Source organism: Poecile atricapillus, chromosome 1, assembly GCF_030490865.1.
Source record: "Poecile atricapillus isolate bPoeAtr1 chromosome 1, bPoeAtr1.hap1, whole genome shotgun sequence".
Classification (NCBI taxonomy): Eukaryota; Metazoa; Chordata; class Aves; order Passeriformes; family Paridae; genus Poecile; species Poecile atricapillus.
In genome coordinates, this window is record NC_081249.1 from 80,847,745 (window position 1) to 80,866,597 (window position 18,853).

General features: G+C 39.3%; 1 protein-coding gene across 2 annotated transcripts in view; it reads left to right on the top strand.

Annotated features, from left to right (window-relative positions):
• Positions 1–18,853, top strand: part of NOX4 (NADPH oxidase 4) — a 101,749-nt gene that overhangs the window by 70,617 nt on the left and 12,279 nt on the right. For both annotated transcript variants that reach the window (XM_058855581.1, XM_058855589.1), the window contains one exon: positions 17,943–18,062. In XM_058855581.1, coding sequence (XP_058711564.1) covers positions 17,943–18,062 — 120 coding nt within the window. The remainder of the gene's footprint in view (positions 1–17,942; positions 18,063–18,853) is intronic.

Consider the following 18,853-nt stretch of genomic DNA (forward strand, 5'->3'; position numbering starts at 1 on the left):
TAATTAAAAAGAGCAATCATGTTATAGAAGTAAAAATGAAAGTATTGGATCTAAATTTTTTTTAAACCAAAATGAAAATAGAAAGGCAAAGAACAGTAATTCATACTGCTTTACTGCTTTACATCTTTAAGCACAGATTCTACAAAGAACTCATGTGGACCCATCCAAGTAATACCAAACAGGACTAAGTCAGTATCTTGAAATGTTAGGATGACACATTAAACTAAGATATGGGTCATAAATTCCTTGAGACATAGGCTATATTTGTTTAGAGTACCAATACAGTACTGCAGTAATTTGCAAAATAACGACACTTTTGTTCTGTTTCCAAAAGCCTTGAGTGTGTGTAACAACAGTAGAGTGAACCAGTCTCCTGAAAGTCAAGGGGAATTTTGCTGCTAATTTCAATAGGGCTCACACCTGAAATCTTTTTTTTCTAGGTAGAAAGATGTGGGAAAAAAAAAAAAAAAAAAAAATTGTTCAGTAACATACATGCAAAATTGAAGCTCTGTATGCATATATATTCTCCTTTAAGTACCAAGCATTCTAGAATGCTACTTGAAGTTACCTGTTTATCATAGCATAGCTGTGGCTCATTAGCAGGCATGAACTGTTTTATGCAAAACTTTGTAATAATCTCAGTTGAGAATGGGAAATGGATGACTGAGAATTAGAAATGATTAAACTTTTCACAACTTTTGGAAGATGAAATCATTGCTTTGTTCAAAGTGAACAGGGTAAAACAAATCATTAGAGCTGATTTTCATTTGGCTATCTGGGAGTATGAGCATGGTTCTTGATAAAGCTTGCCAATTAATTGATACATGCATGTCTACTACTGAACAGCATCAGGAGATTGTGAGGAATTATCTGCCACCAGATGTACTGAGGGATGTTTTTTTAAAAACAACTCAAACAGAAGTTATAGTAATTTGATGCTGAAATTTTTAGTGAGGTTCTTTGTTTCATTATGTAAGAGAGTTAAAATGATCCCTTCCGCCCTTATATCCAATTTTATCATAGTTTTAAAAATAATGGCTTATATTAGTTTAAAAAAGTAGTTTCACAATTACCATAGTTACAGAAATCCAAGCACCAGTCTCTGGAAAAGAAGAGAAACAAGTGCTAATGAGTTTTGGTTGTTGACAGTAGTAATTTCCTCCTGGATGCAGCAGTCCTGTGCAACCTACTGCAGGCGGGTATTGGACTAGATGACCTCCAGAGGACCCTTCCAACTCCAACCATTCTGTGGTCCTGTGGTTCCGTGTGACTGGATAAAAGGGGCAGCATCATTCATTCACTCCTACACGCCTACCTGCACATTAGCATTTTTATTTTTGGCCCCATTCTTTCAGTGAGGGACCCCAAGGCTGATTTCTTTCATAGAAACTGTTAAAGGAGGCAGCATCTTTGGCGTTTTGTTAGTAAGTCTTGGTGGAAAAGGGAGAAAAGAAAGATTCCAGCTATAACTGAGGACAAAATGGACAAAGTGTTATGCCCCTAAACATTTGGAGGGGGAAAAAAAAGCTGCCTGCCATGTCATCCTTTGCGTTTCATGTAAGACACAGCCATAAATGTACTTTCTGGTCTTTAACAATGGTAGAAATTTATCAACACCCGTTGAAGTTCTGGCCATTTGCCAAGTAAGTTTGAAGATGCAGATAAACTGTTGGATAAGCATTTCATGCATACCACAAGTGTCTCTTCATGCTTTAATACTGCAGAGGAGAGGAAAGCACAAACATTCAAGACAAAGGAGACTGTTACAGTGCTCTAGTTTTGCATAAAATAGGCAAGGATGGTTTGTTCTTTTCAGGACATGAGCCTGGGTTTCAGTTTTAGCAGCCTTTTGGTGTGTGACACTGGTGGAGTGGTTCAATTCTGAGTGCCAGGCCCTTTCATTTATATGTGAGGGAGACACTTCACATTTCTTTTTCATGAAACATGTTGGCCTTTAACCTCTTGGTGATAATCAGAGGCAGCAACAGGGATGTGTTGATCTATGTTGGTCTGTGCTGATGAGACAGCTATTCCCTGTCTCTTCAGAGAAATATATAGGAGGCTTGGGCTGTGGGATGCCAAGAGGACCACCCTGAATTGAGCATCCCCAGATAAACACGTCAGACCCATTTCATGGAGGAAGCTGTCTCAGCATCTGGGCTAGAGCTTAGCTCAGAACTATGAAGTTGTAAAAATTGTCAGTGGTGGAAAAGCTGTCTCATCCTATAGTATGTTATTGTAGATGTTAATTATCCTCAGTCATGAGGACAGGAGTTGGCTGCTGGTTGATAGTGCCCAGTGGGCCAAGCCTAGCCCCAAGGACACTTCTTCTACGACCTTGTCAAGTGGTTTGAAAGAATCACAAGTGCTTTTGAATGGCCAGACAGCTAGCAGCTGGAAAACATTGTTAGCAGCTGCAGGACTGCAACAGCCTGTGATATTAGCTGCCAAATCCTTTCTGATTGTTGCCTAATCAGCTGGCTGAGGCTGTTCACAAACAGAATTGGAGACTGAAGTAGATAAGTCCAAACACAAAAGCTGTTTGAATAGAAGATATGTACTGGGTTGGATGGTGAAGATAAATTTGGTGATATTCAGAGTTCCTGGTTGTTGTTTTTTAATAGAAGAACCTTGTGGGTTACAGGTTTGCAGAAAATTATTAGTCTAAGCATCTGCACTTAACATGAGGCATCATGTGTGTCAAGTGAGGTGATGAGCAATGCATTTCTGTTGTATCAAGAATGTGGTGACATTTTATCTTCCCTTAAAGCAATGAGCGAAGGTGTCTTTATAGGCACCAAAAGATAAGGAAACAAAAGATATGAAAATAGTTTGCTTTAGAACTTAATAATTTTCATATAATACTTTGCTTTATGTTTTAATTATCCATTGCTGTCAAGGTACCTTTATAAAACAAGGTTTAAATTAAATTTGTGTGGGGTTGAAAGTCATGTAGAATCAAATCTCATTTAAAACCAAACATTTAAAACTTTCTCATTCCTCTGGGAGCTTGTATAAGGTAAAATTGCTGCCTAGTCCAAAAACCCCACAGCATCAGGGTCAGTCCTCTTACCCCAAGTCCACTTGACCAGTATGGAAATGATAACTTGTAAGTGTTCTCCATATCCTCTCTGATTTTAAAAAATACTCAAAAATGTCTTTTGAAAGGAAAATGCCTTAGAGTTTCCAAGGTTTTATTTTCCCTCTGCATGGTGCATCATGATGTTATGTAAGGATTATATAGTTTTAATTTCCATTCACTGTATACTATGTCTTCAAGATTAAAATAGGTTTTCTAGGTATGTTAGTATTCGTGATTTCTAATATTCTTAAGGTTTAGTTTCTCTTTTAGACAAATCACCTGAACAGATTGAATATTTTTATTATATTGAACCAATTCTGAAGGTCTTGAAACAGATTAAATTATTCTTTTATTTGTATTGATAGCTGAATTTCCTAAACAATATCTGAAATGCAGATGTGCATTTACAGTGATTTCTTCAAAATGAAAGTATTTGCTTCCCTTCTCAAAAGACTTTTGAAAGCTTTTTTTCCTGTGCCTTACATCCTAATGTTGTTGGGGAATATACAGCAATGGAAGTGGCTGTTGACAATTTCTCCATCACTTGGCACTCTTTTACCAGAACAAGCAAAGAAATGGTGGCAGAACTGAGCCATCTGTTTTCTTGTGCTTCAATTTGGACAAGGCAAATCACATAGATGTAATGTTATCTTGTGAAGGAGTCACAAACCTGATGTTCTGGCTGTTTGGGCATTGTGAAGATGTAACTGTGTGATCTTAATAATGCATCAAGAGTATCTCCTGCCACTGCAGTTTTCAAGGGAACCATCTCTAGGATTTCAGCACGTCACTCCATGAGTAAGAGTTTGAAGTGCGTTGGAGAGATCCCACTCACTTTGCTCAAATCTAGGAAACTGGCACTTCATTCAAGCTGGTATAAGGTAAACTCTGGAGCTGTGAAGTGAACCCAGGCTTTCCATAATTTTTTAGTGTAAGTTGGAAGAAAGACTAGAAAGTACCAAAATCTAGTTATTAGGATGATGCAGTGAGCATTTCAGTGTCTGTGCCAGTGTTTCTGAGTGCTGCTCTCCTGAAGGATCTCTGCTGGTCTGTAACCAGTGTAATAGTCATTGGTTACATACTTAAGTTATGCCAGAGTGAAATGCTGTGCTGCTTTCCATCCAGAAAGAGCAGACTTTCTGGGAAAGGCAGTTGTTACATGCCAGCTTCTCTGTCAGCCCTGTTTTATTTCAAGAAGACAACATGAAATTCTGCTTCAACTCACATATGTCAGACATGGCTGCTAAACTGAAGCAAAAGAAAAAAAACAAAACTAATATAATTAGCTTTCTAAATAGAGGGAAGGGAAGGGAAGGGAAGGGAAGGGAAGGGAAGGGAAGGGAAGGGAAGGGAAGGGAAGGGAAGGGAAGGGAAGGGAAGGGAAGGGAAGGGAAGGGAAGGGAAGGGAAGGGAAGGGAAGGGAAGGGAAGGGAAGGGAAGGGAAGGGAAGGGAAGGGAAGGGAAGGGAAGGGAAGGGAAGGGAAGGGAAGGGAAGGGAAGGGAAGGGAAGGTCAGATGTAACTTTCTGTTTGTACACGATCCATACATTACATGGAGAAAGATTCCTTAATTCCAAAGAGCAGGCTTACCTTGTGGAATCAGCAGAGCAAAATGTATTGAGCCTGTTCAGTGACACAGGCTGTAATGAGAGTGTCTGGACACTGTTCTTCTGTGACAGGCAAACAGTGTTGGTATTGATGGACAACCTCATCTTCCTCTGTTTTGTGCTAGGAAGGAGGGTTGTAGGAATGTCTTGTTAATTTATTTGTGAATTGCTGTGTCCTGATGAGAAAACAGGCCGAGTTCAGCATTTGCAAGTCTTCTTTCATACATGATTCCATTAGCACTTGAACATTTTAATTCCAAGCTCTAGGTGCAATAGAAGGGTTGTCCCTGGAGCTCAGCCCCTGCTTCCCTCTTTCCAGAGTCAGGACAAGCTGAGATGCGGAACATTCCTAGCTTTCACTGCTCCATCTGTAGCCTTGCTTTCTGAGAGCATAATTAATGTGTATCTATATATATTTTGCCTTTCTGTTGTTAGAAGGCAGTAACTGGATATGTAATGGTTGATGGTTAATTTTTTTTATTGGTGCATATTTACACTAGAGTTAAGGAATCCACTTTAAAAAGCCATGCAAACTGGAACTATCAAAATTTGATGTCTCTCTCAAGTAATTCAATAGCAGAATAGAGAAGGTTGCTCTTAAGAGTACCACTGGAACTTAGGAAATCCATTTATGTCTGCATGGGCTATGCCAGCTGTTTGTGGTCAGAGGCACCCCCTCACAGAATTAATTTTGTTATTAGTTATTTGGCCCTGCACTCAGATTCTGGCACCAGTGAGTAGCATCTGCACCATGTAGAAATGTTTTGGCAATTATGAGCCAATTAAGTTCAGTTTGTTCCCTTGTTCAGTCCTTCTTATGATATCCAGCAAGAAGACTCATGACTGAAATATTTAGTATCTATTAAAAACCAAAAAATATCTCAATTTTGCAGAGTCTGGGGTTCTGTTTATCTCTGTACTGAAGAGATGAAGAATGAAATTTCAAGGAAAATTATTGTTCAAACTTTTTCACAGAAAAATATATATCAAAAGTAATTCTAAATCATGTATGGTTTTATGGTCATTGGGCCACTTATGTTCAAAACCCCCCTGGTCACTCAGGTATTTGGACACTGCCATCTAAGGTTAACAAAACTGATGAAATAGGATTATCAAGGAAATAACAAGTATGGTGGCTTTATCCACAGTCATCTTTACCCTTTCTTTAATTTCTTTGTCTTGGCAAGGCTTATCCAATGAGATACGAAGCTACTGCTTATTCTTTTTTTAACTGTCAGGTCAGATCTGCAGATAAAAGCCATCAGATGGACAGATGGAAATGGTAAAACAACAAATTTCTAGAAACACTCCTTTGTGCAATGTTGTACTTCTTTTGCTTGCTCATTAAAGATTGTGATCTATTTATTGATGAGATTTATGGCCATCGTTGCAGGGTATTTATGGGCCTCACAAACTTTTAATGAAGTAATTTTTGCAATGCTCATCTCTGTTTGAGAAATACAATTATTTCTGTCTAACAGGTAGATACTGTCACTCAGTGTCAAGCTGACTTGGCCAGGTTCTCCTGTGAAAGGCATGACAGGGACTGGGTTGATCCCAGCACAGCACTTAAGCTGCTGCATTCCTTTTTTCTCTTTTTGCCCTTTGTAAAGTTCCTACACCAAGGGAGAAGTTAGGGATCTTTAGGCACTTTCATAATAGTTGAAGTGATGTTAGAAATGTTCCGTGGTGGTTTAGCGAGTGGTTAATATATGAAGCCATTAGGAAAAAAAAAACCACATTAATGCAGTTTTCAGAATCTCAGAGTGGAACAACCAAAAAGTACTCACCTGACTGTCCAATTTTACCTTTACAATTTCTTTAAATTGCAGCTGTTAAGGGAATCCTTAAACAGAAGCAAAATAAATAATATGTGGAACACCTAAATCACTGGTCACAGCTGACGGATAAAGAGTGAGGTCTTAAAAAGACGTGGTTTAGTAGATACACGGAACCTAGAGGGCTGGAATTTCATCCACTCTGTACTGCCCATGTCCTATTGTCTTTACCTGCAGACATAGGCACCATATATACTGTTATGGTGTATTTCTGCCTGATAATACACCTTTTATTCCTGCAGAACTAAATTCTGATACTATGCAATTCAGTGTCATTTTTGCCATTTGTTTTGTACTAGAATCAGATTTTTTTCTATAGAGAATTCAGCAAAGTATTATCTAGATAAGACTATAAGACAGTGTATTAAATGAAGAAAAAGTCAATGTTGACAGGTGGGAAGCATCAAATGGTTCTTAAGCAGAGAGTTTTAAAAAGAGTAAAGTGTCAAATAGGGAGTAATTCATCTTGGGACATGTTCTTTCAATATATCAAATAATGAATGATAAGGAGGGAGATGTAAACACCAAGTTAATTAAATCTTTGGGTGATATTGGACCAGGGAGGATGGTGTGTATCAGAGCAGATGGAATGAAATTTCTGAATCATCTGGCAAATTTTAGAAGATGAATGGAAGAAAAGGAAGATGAGTTGGAATAGGCAGAAATGTCAGACAGTTCATGAAAAGAGAAATTGTTGAATAAGACTGACATGGGGTGTGGAAATTGTTAGGCTCATCCTTTATAACAGCCTTTTGTCTGTGTGTATTATAGTGTGAAACCTGTTAGAATCATAGAATCATTAAGGTTGGAACAAAACCTCCAATATGATATCGAGTCCAACCTGTGACCAAACATCACTAAGTCAACTAAACCATTCCACTAAGTGCCTTGTATAGTCATTTTTTGAACACTTCCAGGGATGGTGACTCCACCACTCTCCTAGGTAGCCCATTCCAATGCTTAGCCACCCTTTCAATGAAAAAATTCTTCCTCATGTCCAACCTGAACCTCCCTAGTCACAGCTTGAGCCTATGTCCTTTTGTTCTGTCGATAGTGGCCTGGGAGGAGACTCTCGATACAGCCTCCTTTCAGGCAGTTGTAGAGATAAGGTATGATAAGGTCCCTCCTGTGCTTCCTTTTCTCCAGGCTAAAAAACCCCAGCTCCCTCAGTCACTCCTCATAGGACTTACTCCAGACCCTTCGTCAGCTTCAATTGCCCTTTTCTGTCTGGACTCATTCCAGCAGCTCAATGTCTTTCTTGAGATGAGGGACCCAAAACTGAGCAAAGGATTTGAGGTGCAGCCTCAGTAAACTTAAGCATTAAGCTAATTAAACTTAAATTAAACCCTATCTCATGAAGGAGGGTTCTGAGAATGTGTTGCTTTCTGTTTTCCCCATAACAAAGAGCATTAACTGAGGATATAAGTGACACTCTGGAAATGACAGTGGATAAGCATGAGAGAAATGGGATTAAAAGTGTGGACTTCTCCTCCTCTCTAACTGGACAAAAATGTCATTTTAAGTTAGACCTGAGACACAGTCCTGGGATCTGCATCTCACAATGATGAGAAACATGATGGGGATCAGTGTGGAGGTGCAGGACACTGATTTTGTGCAAGAAGTCTCACATGTCTTGAGTTATTGTGTATAATGAGAAGAACAGTCACACCCAGTGGTGTTTCTTTGTATACATGCAGAGCAACTTCAGGGGTCCTGGTCAATAAGAACTGATATTGAACCTACAGGACAGGCTTCTTTGGCTTAGACTTTGACTCTGTGCCAGAGGTATTCATTGTGCTGTGATGCCCAGCCTCTGTTCTGTTCAGTCACTTTGTCCTGCAGCAGTGTCTCACACCCAGTGGGTTGTAGACCTCAGGATATTTATGAAAAATGAGGGAAGGGTTAAGAAAAAAAATCATGTGTTTACAGTAGTTAAACACTAGTCCTGTATCTGTCTCACCAAGTCATTCACCTGTTTTGTTTGGGATCACCTGTTCTCTCTCTGCAAGCTTCTTAAATGTAACTCATAGAGAAATGCTAAAAGTAAGGCTATGTTAATATGATCTCATAGAAAGGGAGGAGCTTGAAGGAATTTAAAAATTCAAGGGATAAAAATTCCTTTATTTTGAGTAACCCAAGACAGCTGTACAGAGGCATCTTTGTATAGCTAGAAAGGTAATAGCAATGACACTGCCACCTATGAATAATAATGTAATTATACAGAGCCTTGGCAGGACTGAAACTGGAATACTGCAGACAATAATAGGCCATTCACTCTGAAAAACAGAACTGGAAATAAGAAGTTGGAGCATAGTCAGAGAAGAACCAAGAAGAGGTCAAGATAGTCAGGAGTGCAGTGAGCTCATGTATGATGTAATGCAGTATATTTTCTGGTAGATGATAAGCTTCTGCCAGTGAATCTATGTGCAGACTCATCTGTAGGCTTCTGTTGACTTCAGAAATTCCTGCTCCATGTTGGGTGATCTCATCCTTAGTCTGCCATTTTATTCCAACTGTGTATGGTTCACTCTACTGCCGGGGAGGTGGTCTTTCTTTACATTTTGGCCTGGTCAGTTTTCTGTATCCCCTTCCAGATAAGAGACTGCCTAAGGAAATGAGCTTGTCTGACCATCACTGAACATCTGGAAGCCATCTGAAGTTGCATTATCACTATCTTGCAGACCTCTCTCTTCAACTGTCAGAGGAATATTTAGAGAATTTCTTTCTAGGCTTTCTAGCAGCTGAATTCAAGCAAAGATATTTTACAGACCCCAAGCCAGTAAAGACTTGCTTCATGAGGCTGCCTCAAAGGAAACTTAGTCTTATAGGCACAATCATTGGCCTGTTTAGGATGTGAAGCTCATGGAGAACATCTTTCCTTAAAGGAAGTGTAGCTGAGAGAGACTTTTTTAAAAAATGTTTTCCAGATAAAAGATGGGCTTGTGACTGGACAGTCACTTTGTTTACCCAGTGTAAGCCCTAAGTTAGAAAAGCGTCATCAGTGAGACGTGGCAAATTTTTCTAGGGGGTTTATTACATTTTAGATAGCATATTTGTGTTTAGGTTTAACAGGTATTGAGGATCCCATTTTATTGCAGGAGTAACTGCTTCATTCCAGCTGCAGAATTTGTTGTGAGATTTGCCTTTCTGTGTTTTTTCTTGATATTCTCTTAATTTTGAATTCTTAATCTCTACTTAATCCAGTGCAAAGAGCCTGAGCAGGCTGACTTTGGAGAGAACTGTGATATGCCTGTTCTTGTCTTCAGATTGATCTGCTGCCAGCTGTAATTGCCAGCACTTCAGTCAGTTGCTTCTCTCCTTCCCTTTTGTTTCTGCTGATACCTAGCTAGGATTTTAAATCCTGGGCTTTGTCATCCTTGTGATTTGCTAGCAGAAGCTAACTTTACTTTCCTTATCCCTAAGATGTACTGGAACTTGACTGGGAAAGCCTGTGGCTCTGTGGATGTTTAACTAGAATGGTCTTCTTTTTCCCCAGCCTGCTCTACCCTAAGAATTATTTTTCCCTTTGGTATAATACGTGTCCTGAGTATATTTCTAGCTGGGAAGATGCTGCCAGGGGTGGGAAACTCGTGTGTACTGTCAGGTTTTCCAAAGCCCTAAACTCCCATGTAGTTCTCCCATTCTTACTTTAATTGAAAATACCCAAACCCTTGCTTGAGGGAACTGCATGAGACTTCCAGTGCTGGTTAATATGTAATAATTAGAGACACAAAAAGCTTTAAACAGCATCTGAAATCTGCAATGTGGTTGCATCAGTATGCATCAGCATGGAAAGGGGTTGGAGGTCTTTGGTGGTCTTGATCCACCCCCCTACATTCCATTCCCACCTTTTGACCTCACTCCTGCACTTGTGCTGTGCTGTGCTCTTCTCCAGGAGCCAGAGCAAGGATGTTAGCCCCAGGAGAGTGCAGCCCTACATCTGTATGGCCCCTTCTCCAGCCACCTCTGTTCTTTCTCACAGTGTGTAAATGTAAACAATGCTTGGCTTTGCTGTCAACAATCCTTGTTTGGCTCCACAGCTATCCATCCAGCTGTTGCTGTTTGTGACATGAACATTGCCACCTTGCCTTCCAGGCTTCTACAGAAAGTGATGCTGCAGGCATTTCCACTGGTGTGGAGATATGGCAAATCCTGTCTCTGTGCGCATCATTTACCAGGAGAGGAAGAGGACTAATATTGGCACTACTTCCATGCCATCTGTCAGATGGCATCACCTCTCTGAGATGACCACCAAAGGCAGTGGTGTAGGCAACAGAAAGCTTCCTGTAAATATTGAAAGAGATGAAAGATCAAATATGGAAGTGGATTACTCTAAAGCAGAAATACAGTTTGCAGTGAGATAAGCAGATAACTACTGTGTCAGTGAATGGGTTGTGGAGAAATATGGCCAGCACGTTCTATCTCATTGTGGTTGCTGGTCTGCAGCATTTTATCACTTAATGATGTAACAAATAAATTTTCAAAACAGCAAGATACAATAGGTGGTGCAGTCATTATAAATGCTCTTTTTAAATTTTTTTTTATCTCAGGCAAAATTGGTAGGACACAAGTTTATAGGGAGGAAAGGCACTTCACAAAATAGAAATTGAAATTGGTAAGGAAAAAGGTGTACAGTGGGATTTCTTGTTAAAATGAAACTGTGTGTTCTTTAATCAAAGGAGTGCATTTTGAGAACATTTTGTAAGAATGACCTTAAAAAGGTTGCCATGGAGAAGAATTAATACAACATTAATTAAGAATATTGACCCAAAAATTTGGTACAGAAAGTACATGTGCTTTCAGAGAACAAAGTTGCCTCAGTTTGTAATTACATTTGATTGTAGTTCTCATAGTGATTTTACAGACCTTTTTAATGGAGTAAGTGAATGGTGTAAACTGTTGCTTCTCTCCTGTAATAGTCAGCAATGAATAGTCAGAAATACGAGTTCTTCATAAATACTTCAGGCAATGCTTGGATAATTTTACTAACTTGGTCTGAAAAATTGCTTTTGGATTGCTGTGGGAGTCATGAACAAGGAAGAGCCGTGTTTATAAGGGTGTCTGTCAGAGGTGCAAATCTCTTGCCATCACTGGTAATTTGATCTCCATGCTTTTTTGAACTTCTCCTGCAGTTAGGAAGTTCTTTTCTTCTTCTCTCCTCCTTCTCACTCCTCTGTTACAAGTCCAGCCCCCAAAGGGTAATTGTACAACTTTTGCTGCTGTAGTGTTCCAGCCCACTCTGGTGGAATCTTCTTGAACCTGCACTGTGTGCCATAGAAAACCACGGATCTCAGTTTGTGATTTACAGGAGGAGCATTATCCATTAAAATATGGGTACCTGCTCAGCTGTTCCACTTTCTAACCCTTATCATTATGCCTTCAACATACTTCCTCTTGCTAAGGATGTTGTAGAACAGGAAATCCTTCTTTAGTTACTTCTGGGCCCTTGAGAGTATAAAAAGCTGGAAAAATGGTGATTTTGTTTTGTTTTGTTTTGCCCAGTCAGAGAGAAATAAATGAAACTGAGATGTACTAGAACTGATGGTTCTTACAGGATTCTAAAAATAATAACGATTTAGTAGGTTTCTATTTGAAAAAAATTTGGTGCTAGTTGATTCTGTAGATTTTTGATCCATCCATCCATGTTGTTATAATCAGATATTTCACTAACTGAACAAGGAATTAACTCTGGTAGAAAAGAGAAGGAAACTTCTGAAAGCTCTAGTATATACTGTAAGAATATGTTTGAAGTTGTAAGGAAAAAAATGTTAATAATCAATCAGAAGTTAAACTCAAGCAGTTTAAAAAAATCAGGAGAGGATGGCTAATGAAACCTGAATTAGAATCATAACTCTTTGTGATCTTGCAAAAAGCAGTATATAAATTTAATTGGACCCTCTGGGTTTTGCAAGCTTACTTGTCTAAGGGGCTGCTGATTTCTTTAATGGAACATCATCCTTCACAGTTTCAGAGCACATGGGAATCTGATCACACATGCCAAATGTCACATTCTGTGACACTTTTAAACCTTGAAAAGCTGTTGTAGTTTTGGAAATCTATAAAAACCAAGAATGGCATGCTTTGTTCACTAGTGGTTCCTTTTCAAAAGGCTCTTGGTATGAAATGCTGTCAATAATTACAACCCCTCTGGTAAAATAGTGTCAGAGTGTATACGTATAAATTGAAGCTTAAATAATGATGTGAAGTATTGTATGTTAACTTCATAAAATGAAGTGGCTGTCTTGATTTTTGCAGCAGAAAATACTTTAAAATCTTTGGTAGTAGTAAATACAACTTTTCTGAAAAATCTCATAATTTGTTGTAGCTAGTTTTTTACTGAAGAATGTGAATTGAGCCTTGGACTCCAAAATGTTCTAGAACAGTGCAGTAGTTCGTTTTGCTTTCTGCAGGCTATGAAAGATTGTCCCTGATACAAGATTTGGATAGCTTCCAGCAATCCTTCTCTGATCTCTGTTCTGGTGGTGCCCTGAAGAAATCATGCATCAGGAAGCCATTCTGATAGACAGAGCTATACAGCAGAGAGACAAACCAGCTTAAACTGGAGGAACAGCAGACAACAGATGGATACAATCAGACAGCAAAATTCAGGAAAACAGTTAGACAGTACTGATCCAGAATATGACTGAGCTACAGTGAGAACATCAAGAGCCTGTTTTTATAGATATCAGAGGAAAGAGGAGTCTTAAGAAGGAATTTGAGGGGAGATAATGAAATAGCTCTGCAGATGTTTACTGAGATTCCCTCCCAGGCATGAAGCAAAATGTGGGAGGAACATGGAGGCACTTGTTTGAATATTTGTCATGTGGAGGTGGAAGCTGATCTTGTGGGTTATCAGAGAGAGATGATTGCATCTCTCTGGTGCAGCAGAGCTAGAGCAGCAGAACATAAGGAAACTGCTTCAGCCATCAGTCGGTTCCTTGGAGTTCTCAGGCTGAATCCACCAGTACTGAGATGTGGTTTTGGTAGGACAAGTAGAAGAGAAGAACAAGCATGGGAGAGGGATTGTTTAGGTGATTTTATTACGATTTTGGAGAATGTCAATAATGTTTTTATAAGGAATCAGGGGAGGGATTCAGCTCCATTAGCTTTATTGCCTGTGTCTTGTGGCTGTATCCAGAACTTAGTGTGCTCACACAAAGATACCTACACGTGGATGTTAGTAAGAACTGAATACCAAGGATATGAAATCTCATGCTGCTGGTTTAAATCCTTCTTCAGCTGACATTGGTAAGAGCTTTGCCTGAAACTTCAGCCAGACTAGGATTTCACTTTTCGTACTCTATGCAGTATTTTATATTCAAGCATTTTGTTCAGCTTGCAGATGATGATACTGCTTTAATTAAAATTTCCTACGAGCTCTTGATTTAACTCCCCTATCCATCTGTTATTTCACTAATATCCCAGATAATGTCTTACAGTAGCTCCCAGAGAGCCTAGAAAAAAAAAGTTATAACATCATTTGCTGTTGCATTGTGAAGTACAATCAAAGCATTATCTTTTCTAAGGGCTTCTGCACCCTGAAGTAAAGCATGGCTCTGAGAGCCAAGTCCAAGAGATGTGAGCAGGTATCTCCACACATCACTGTGCAGTTCCTTATGGAAAATAATGACTTGGATCTCAAAAGCAGTACAGCTGCCTGTGTCCCTGAGTCAGTGTCCCTCAGTTTAGGGTCAGCCCCGTGTTAGTGCAGTGGCATTGCCCAGCATTGGAACAAGCTGGTTTAGTGCTTGTTGGGCTATTTTGGTACCACTGCACTGTAGAATGGGTGTGCTTTAAATAGAACATATCTATAGATGCTTTTTAATAATGTGCTCTATTTTTTCTGATGTATTCTATTCTGAAGAGCTTTTTCTTCTCTTTCTGAGCTGAAAAATTGTGCCACAATAATAAGCAAGAGCACTCCTAAGAAGTGAATGCATGTGAAAAGAACGACTCATTATTTGAATAAGTTTGCCTGAAGGGGCAATTTCTAAACTTTTAGTAAAATTCCATTCCTTTCCTTCATGTTAATTAAATGAAAGCTGGGGGGATAGGAGAGCATAGTATAGTAGTGTGATATATCTGGGCCACAGCTCAAGAACCATCTTACCTCCCTTGGCTTTTTATTGAGTGCTGTGATATTTTGTTTTCAATAATGAACTGCTTTTATGCAAAAGTTTTCAGTCCTAACAAATGAAAGGAGGAACATGTTTACAGGAAACAAAAATTGCATAATCTCAGCAGAAGTCTATGACTGAATCACTGCTCTGTTCAATCCTGTGCCATTTGATATGGCATCAGGAGGTTTCTTGCTTCCACTGGCTTGAATTAAGAAAAGGATAAATGACCACTGCCATTAAGGCATCAGGGCCACATTTGTCTCAGTTACAAATTATCCCTGTAGTAAAATAGGATTAAATAGTGCATGTTTATGACCTCCAACAAAATCTTCTAGGGAGATAATGTTATTCTTGGAATCAGTCTTTTCAGGCATTCCGGTGGAGTGGGTTAATGCAGTAGCAATATTTCTCCAGGTTTCCCCCCAGTTCTCATTTTCTCACTTGGAAGCAGTGACTTCTGGCTGCTTTGTGCTGGACCACATGCAGACACAGCAGGACGCTCTTGGCTTCTCTGACTGCATCTGCTGTCCAAGCAACTGCTCCTCACTCCCTCAGAGGAAGACACAGTGGGCAAATAGAAATACTTTGCAGGCCAGATGGGGCTAATGGAGCACAAACTGGAGCATTCTGACCAAAATGCATATTTAATTGCAAGTTGTTTCTTGAATTTCTGGCATGCACTGTGCTTGACTGGTTTCTGGTGACCAGATCTAGTTTTGCATTTTTCCACTCCTGATCATGTCAGTATTATTCAGAGGCACTCAGACTTTCCAGGAATTGCTTAATCCCTCTGAGATCAGACATACGTACGTACATTCAGGTAGTTCTCCAGTAGTTCAGTTATGTTAAGTGGCACCCCTACAATATAAAAATGTTGTCACATCCACTATGATAGTTTCTGGGAAAATGTGCTTTGATTGTTTTTGTTTCATTAGGTTGTGTTTTTCACTCAAAATGTTGGATCTAAGTTTGTATATCCAAAGGAAAGTTAATGCTGCTTCTTCAGAATGTAAAGAATTTCCTTCAGGCCTTTGCTTTTGCCTTTCATACCTTTAGGAGCAATTCTCTAGATTTCACCAGCTAGGTGGGGGCTGATTAGGGTAACGTATATGAGGTATGTCAGGAGTGACAGGCTTGCTGGTCTTTGTTATCCACTTGTTTGGGTGGGTTTTTTTTGGTTTTCTTTTGTTTTTTTTTTACATACTCTGACATCCCACAATTAGATGTGTTACATCTGTTACATATACATATGAGACCCATAACATTTGTGGACTTCTTTCAGAATATCCTTTGGACCAGATGATTTCAGTGTTAGAACCTGCTTCTTAACATTTCCCCTGTTGCTTATTTAAATAAGGGATGCTCCTTTACCTCCTCTGTCAAACAGTTCAAATTGTAGATCTCTTAAAGCAACTGCTGCTGCACTCTGCACCAGTAGTGGTATCATTCCATTTGTGGAAAATAAACCCTTATTAAGTAAATGTGGTATGTGTTATGTAAGAGGAAACATTTAATGAGCAGATACTTTAAGTTCTGTTTATATTGTATGCACCTGATCAGTTAAGTTTTTCTTGGCCCCATTGTGTAAAACAATATGTCTCTCCAAAGTAAGGAGTGAATTTGTTTTCCTACTATTCCCATTGTTCTGGAACTAACATACCTGACATTGCAAAGCTTTGAGATTCTCCAAGTGAATGTTTGTAGAATACTGTAGAGACTATAAATTCAGAAATAGGAGTAAGCATATATTGGTTGAAGATGGCTTAGTTATAAAATTTGGTTGCTTAAAAACATTTCCAATGCCTTCTGACGGTGTCTGTGGCTGGGTCAGTGTCTTCTCCATTTCTGTCCAGGTACGACACCAGGTAGGAAGTTTGTAAGACAGGACATAGTTAAGAATCAGCCTTCAGATCCACCAGAAAGTTGACAGTTATCTGTGTTCAATTAAGACACCACAGAAGAAGGAACCTAACATATGAATCAAGCAACAATAGCAGAGGTCTGGAAAAAAAAATCCTAAAAAGGACAATTTTGGCCAAAGACAGTCAGACAAGATGTCTTGACTGGTAAGATTATGCCAAAGGTCAGACCACAAAACTAAAAGAAATGAGATCAGACTGAGAAGTAACTTAAGTTATGGCTAAAATCTAGCCCTCCAAAGGAATTAATCAGATGAGGTTTGGAAGGCTTTGTCTGGGAAAAGAGATGTCTTCTCTGACTTTAATTCTCTGACTATTGTTATAAAGGAGAAGCTTAAGCCCTTTCATTAGACATGGAGTGTGTGCAGCTTAGTTATGCACTAAATAAGTACCAGTGTGTGTGTGCATGAAATTGATGTGTGTTGGAGGTTTTTAGGGGTCTCAGGCCAAAGCTTGCTCTTGGTCAGCAGACCTGTAGGCAAATACTGCTCAGCCAGCTGCTGCACACACTGCTGGTCCCACCACACTGGGCTGTGTTCAGCAGTCACCTAAAACGTGCTGATCCAGGGAGTCACTCATACACAGAACAGGCCTTGAGTAAATGTCCTGCTCAAGTTCCCTTTATCGCAGTTTCTGAGGATGAATCTGCTACTGAGGTAAGATATGCAGTTGGTTTTCCATAGGTAGAATAGAGTGTATGAGATCTTACAGCCCATAAATTTTGAGCTGTCTGTGGGTGACCTTGCTCAGATTGTCAGCAGTGTAGGAAAGATCTTGTAGGAGGTAAAACTCTTGAAAATACCTAGTGACGACTTTTAAATTATAGTCAAAGTACTATCCAGTAGTATCTGAAGTATTAAAAATGGGACACAATCTCCTGCATAATCTTTAAAATCAAGTGGACAAGATGGCTATAATAATGATAGGCATGAGTTAAAGGGGAAAAACTCAGAGGTTTTTCTCCCTTTTCAGAAAATGCGTATAAGATGAACTTCCTAGGCAGGCCTAGCCAAACTACTTTCTTTCCTACATGTGACCCACCAAGTCATTGCTCTAGTACAACCCTTTCTTTGCCTTCTAACACCAGACAAAATAGGAAGCCATAATTTAGTCACCTCCACTTGTTCAATTAAAAAATAGCTTGTCTAATAGTGAACATGCCAAGGGATTTTAGATAACAGTTTTTCTTACCACCTGTACATTTGTTTCTGTCCACATAAAAATTTTCCAGGAAAAAGATTTTCACATTCTGCATCCCAAGACTAATAAAAATTTAAAACAAATTTTTTATAGGGTTTTAATTCCAGCTTGTTTTTCTTTACCTTTGTCTGATCTTTACAGCTTCCTCTAAAAGTGTGCTTTTTGCTCTTTATGCAGACTGTATGTGGATGGACCTTTTGGAAGTCCCTTTGAGGAATCCCTGAACTACGAGGTCAGCCTCTGTGTGGCTGGAGGTATTGGGGTTACGCCATTTGCATCTGTGCTCAACACACTGCTGTAAGTGAGCTTAAGCCTTTAAATCCATTTTGCCCCAGTTTACAGCATCAGTGCATGTCAGAAAGGCTTTGAGGGTATTAGAAAACTTCCACTGGCATAAGTGAACTGGAATGATTCCTTGAGAAGATGTAGAGGATTGGGATGTCCCTAAAGGGCATAAATCCTCTTATACCAGCTCTGTAACCCAAAGAGTTGGGGCAGAGATGTTCCAGAGATGCACCAGAACTGGGACAGTATCACCAGCCTTTGTATCCTGCCACCAAGCCTTATCAATCTAGTCACAGCCCTTCAGCAAGACTTGTTCCCCTAGTCCCAGCTTAGATGAGCTGTGTACTCTAACAGTTTTTTGGAATCAGACAGTTGTGACAATCCTTCTGCTGGAAATGCAAGACCAGCTCTCCTGATTTGACTTTTTAAATTTTAAAGTCTAAGCTTGAGGTTTTAATAGAAGGGGATCAACCTGAATTCAGGTAGCATGCTAATGTTTAACCCCATGTGAAAAGTTTAAATTTTAGGTATGCATTTTTCTATTTTTCCCTTCTTGTTTCTCTCTCTATTTTAAAATTTCATTTTAATGTAAAGCCTTTGATATTCTATGCAGATTAAACCTTTCACCTCTTGCTTTTCTGTCACATTGACAGCATGGTTCCCACTAAATCCTATGCTGTCTGAAATCGGCTTCCTTTTATGATTGCTGTTGACTTTATTTTTATTTGCTAGAGTTATTGGTTAAGGGCTACAGTCACAGCCTGTTTCAAAGACCCAGTATAAATAGCCAGCCAAAGCAGCAA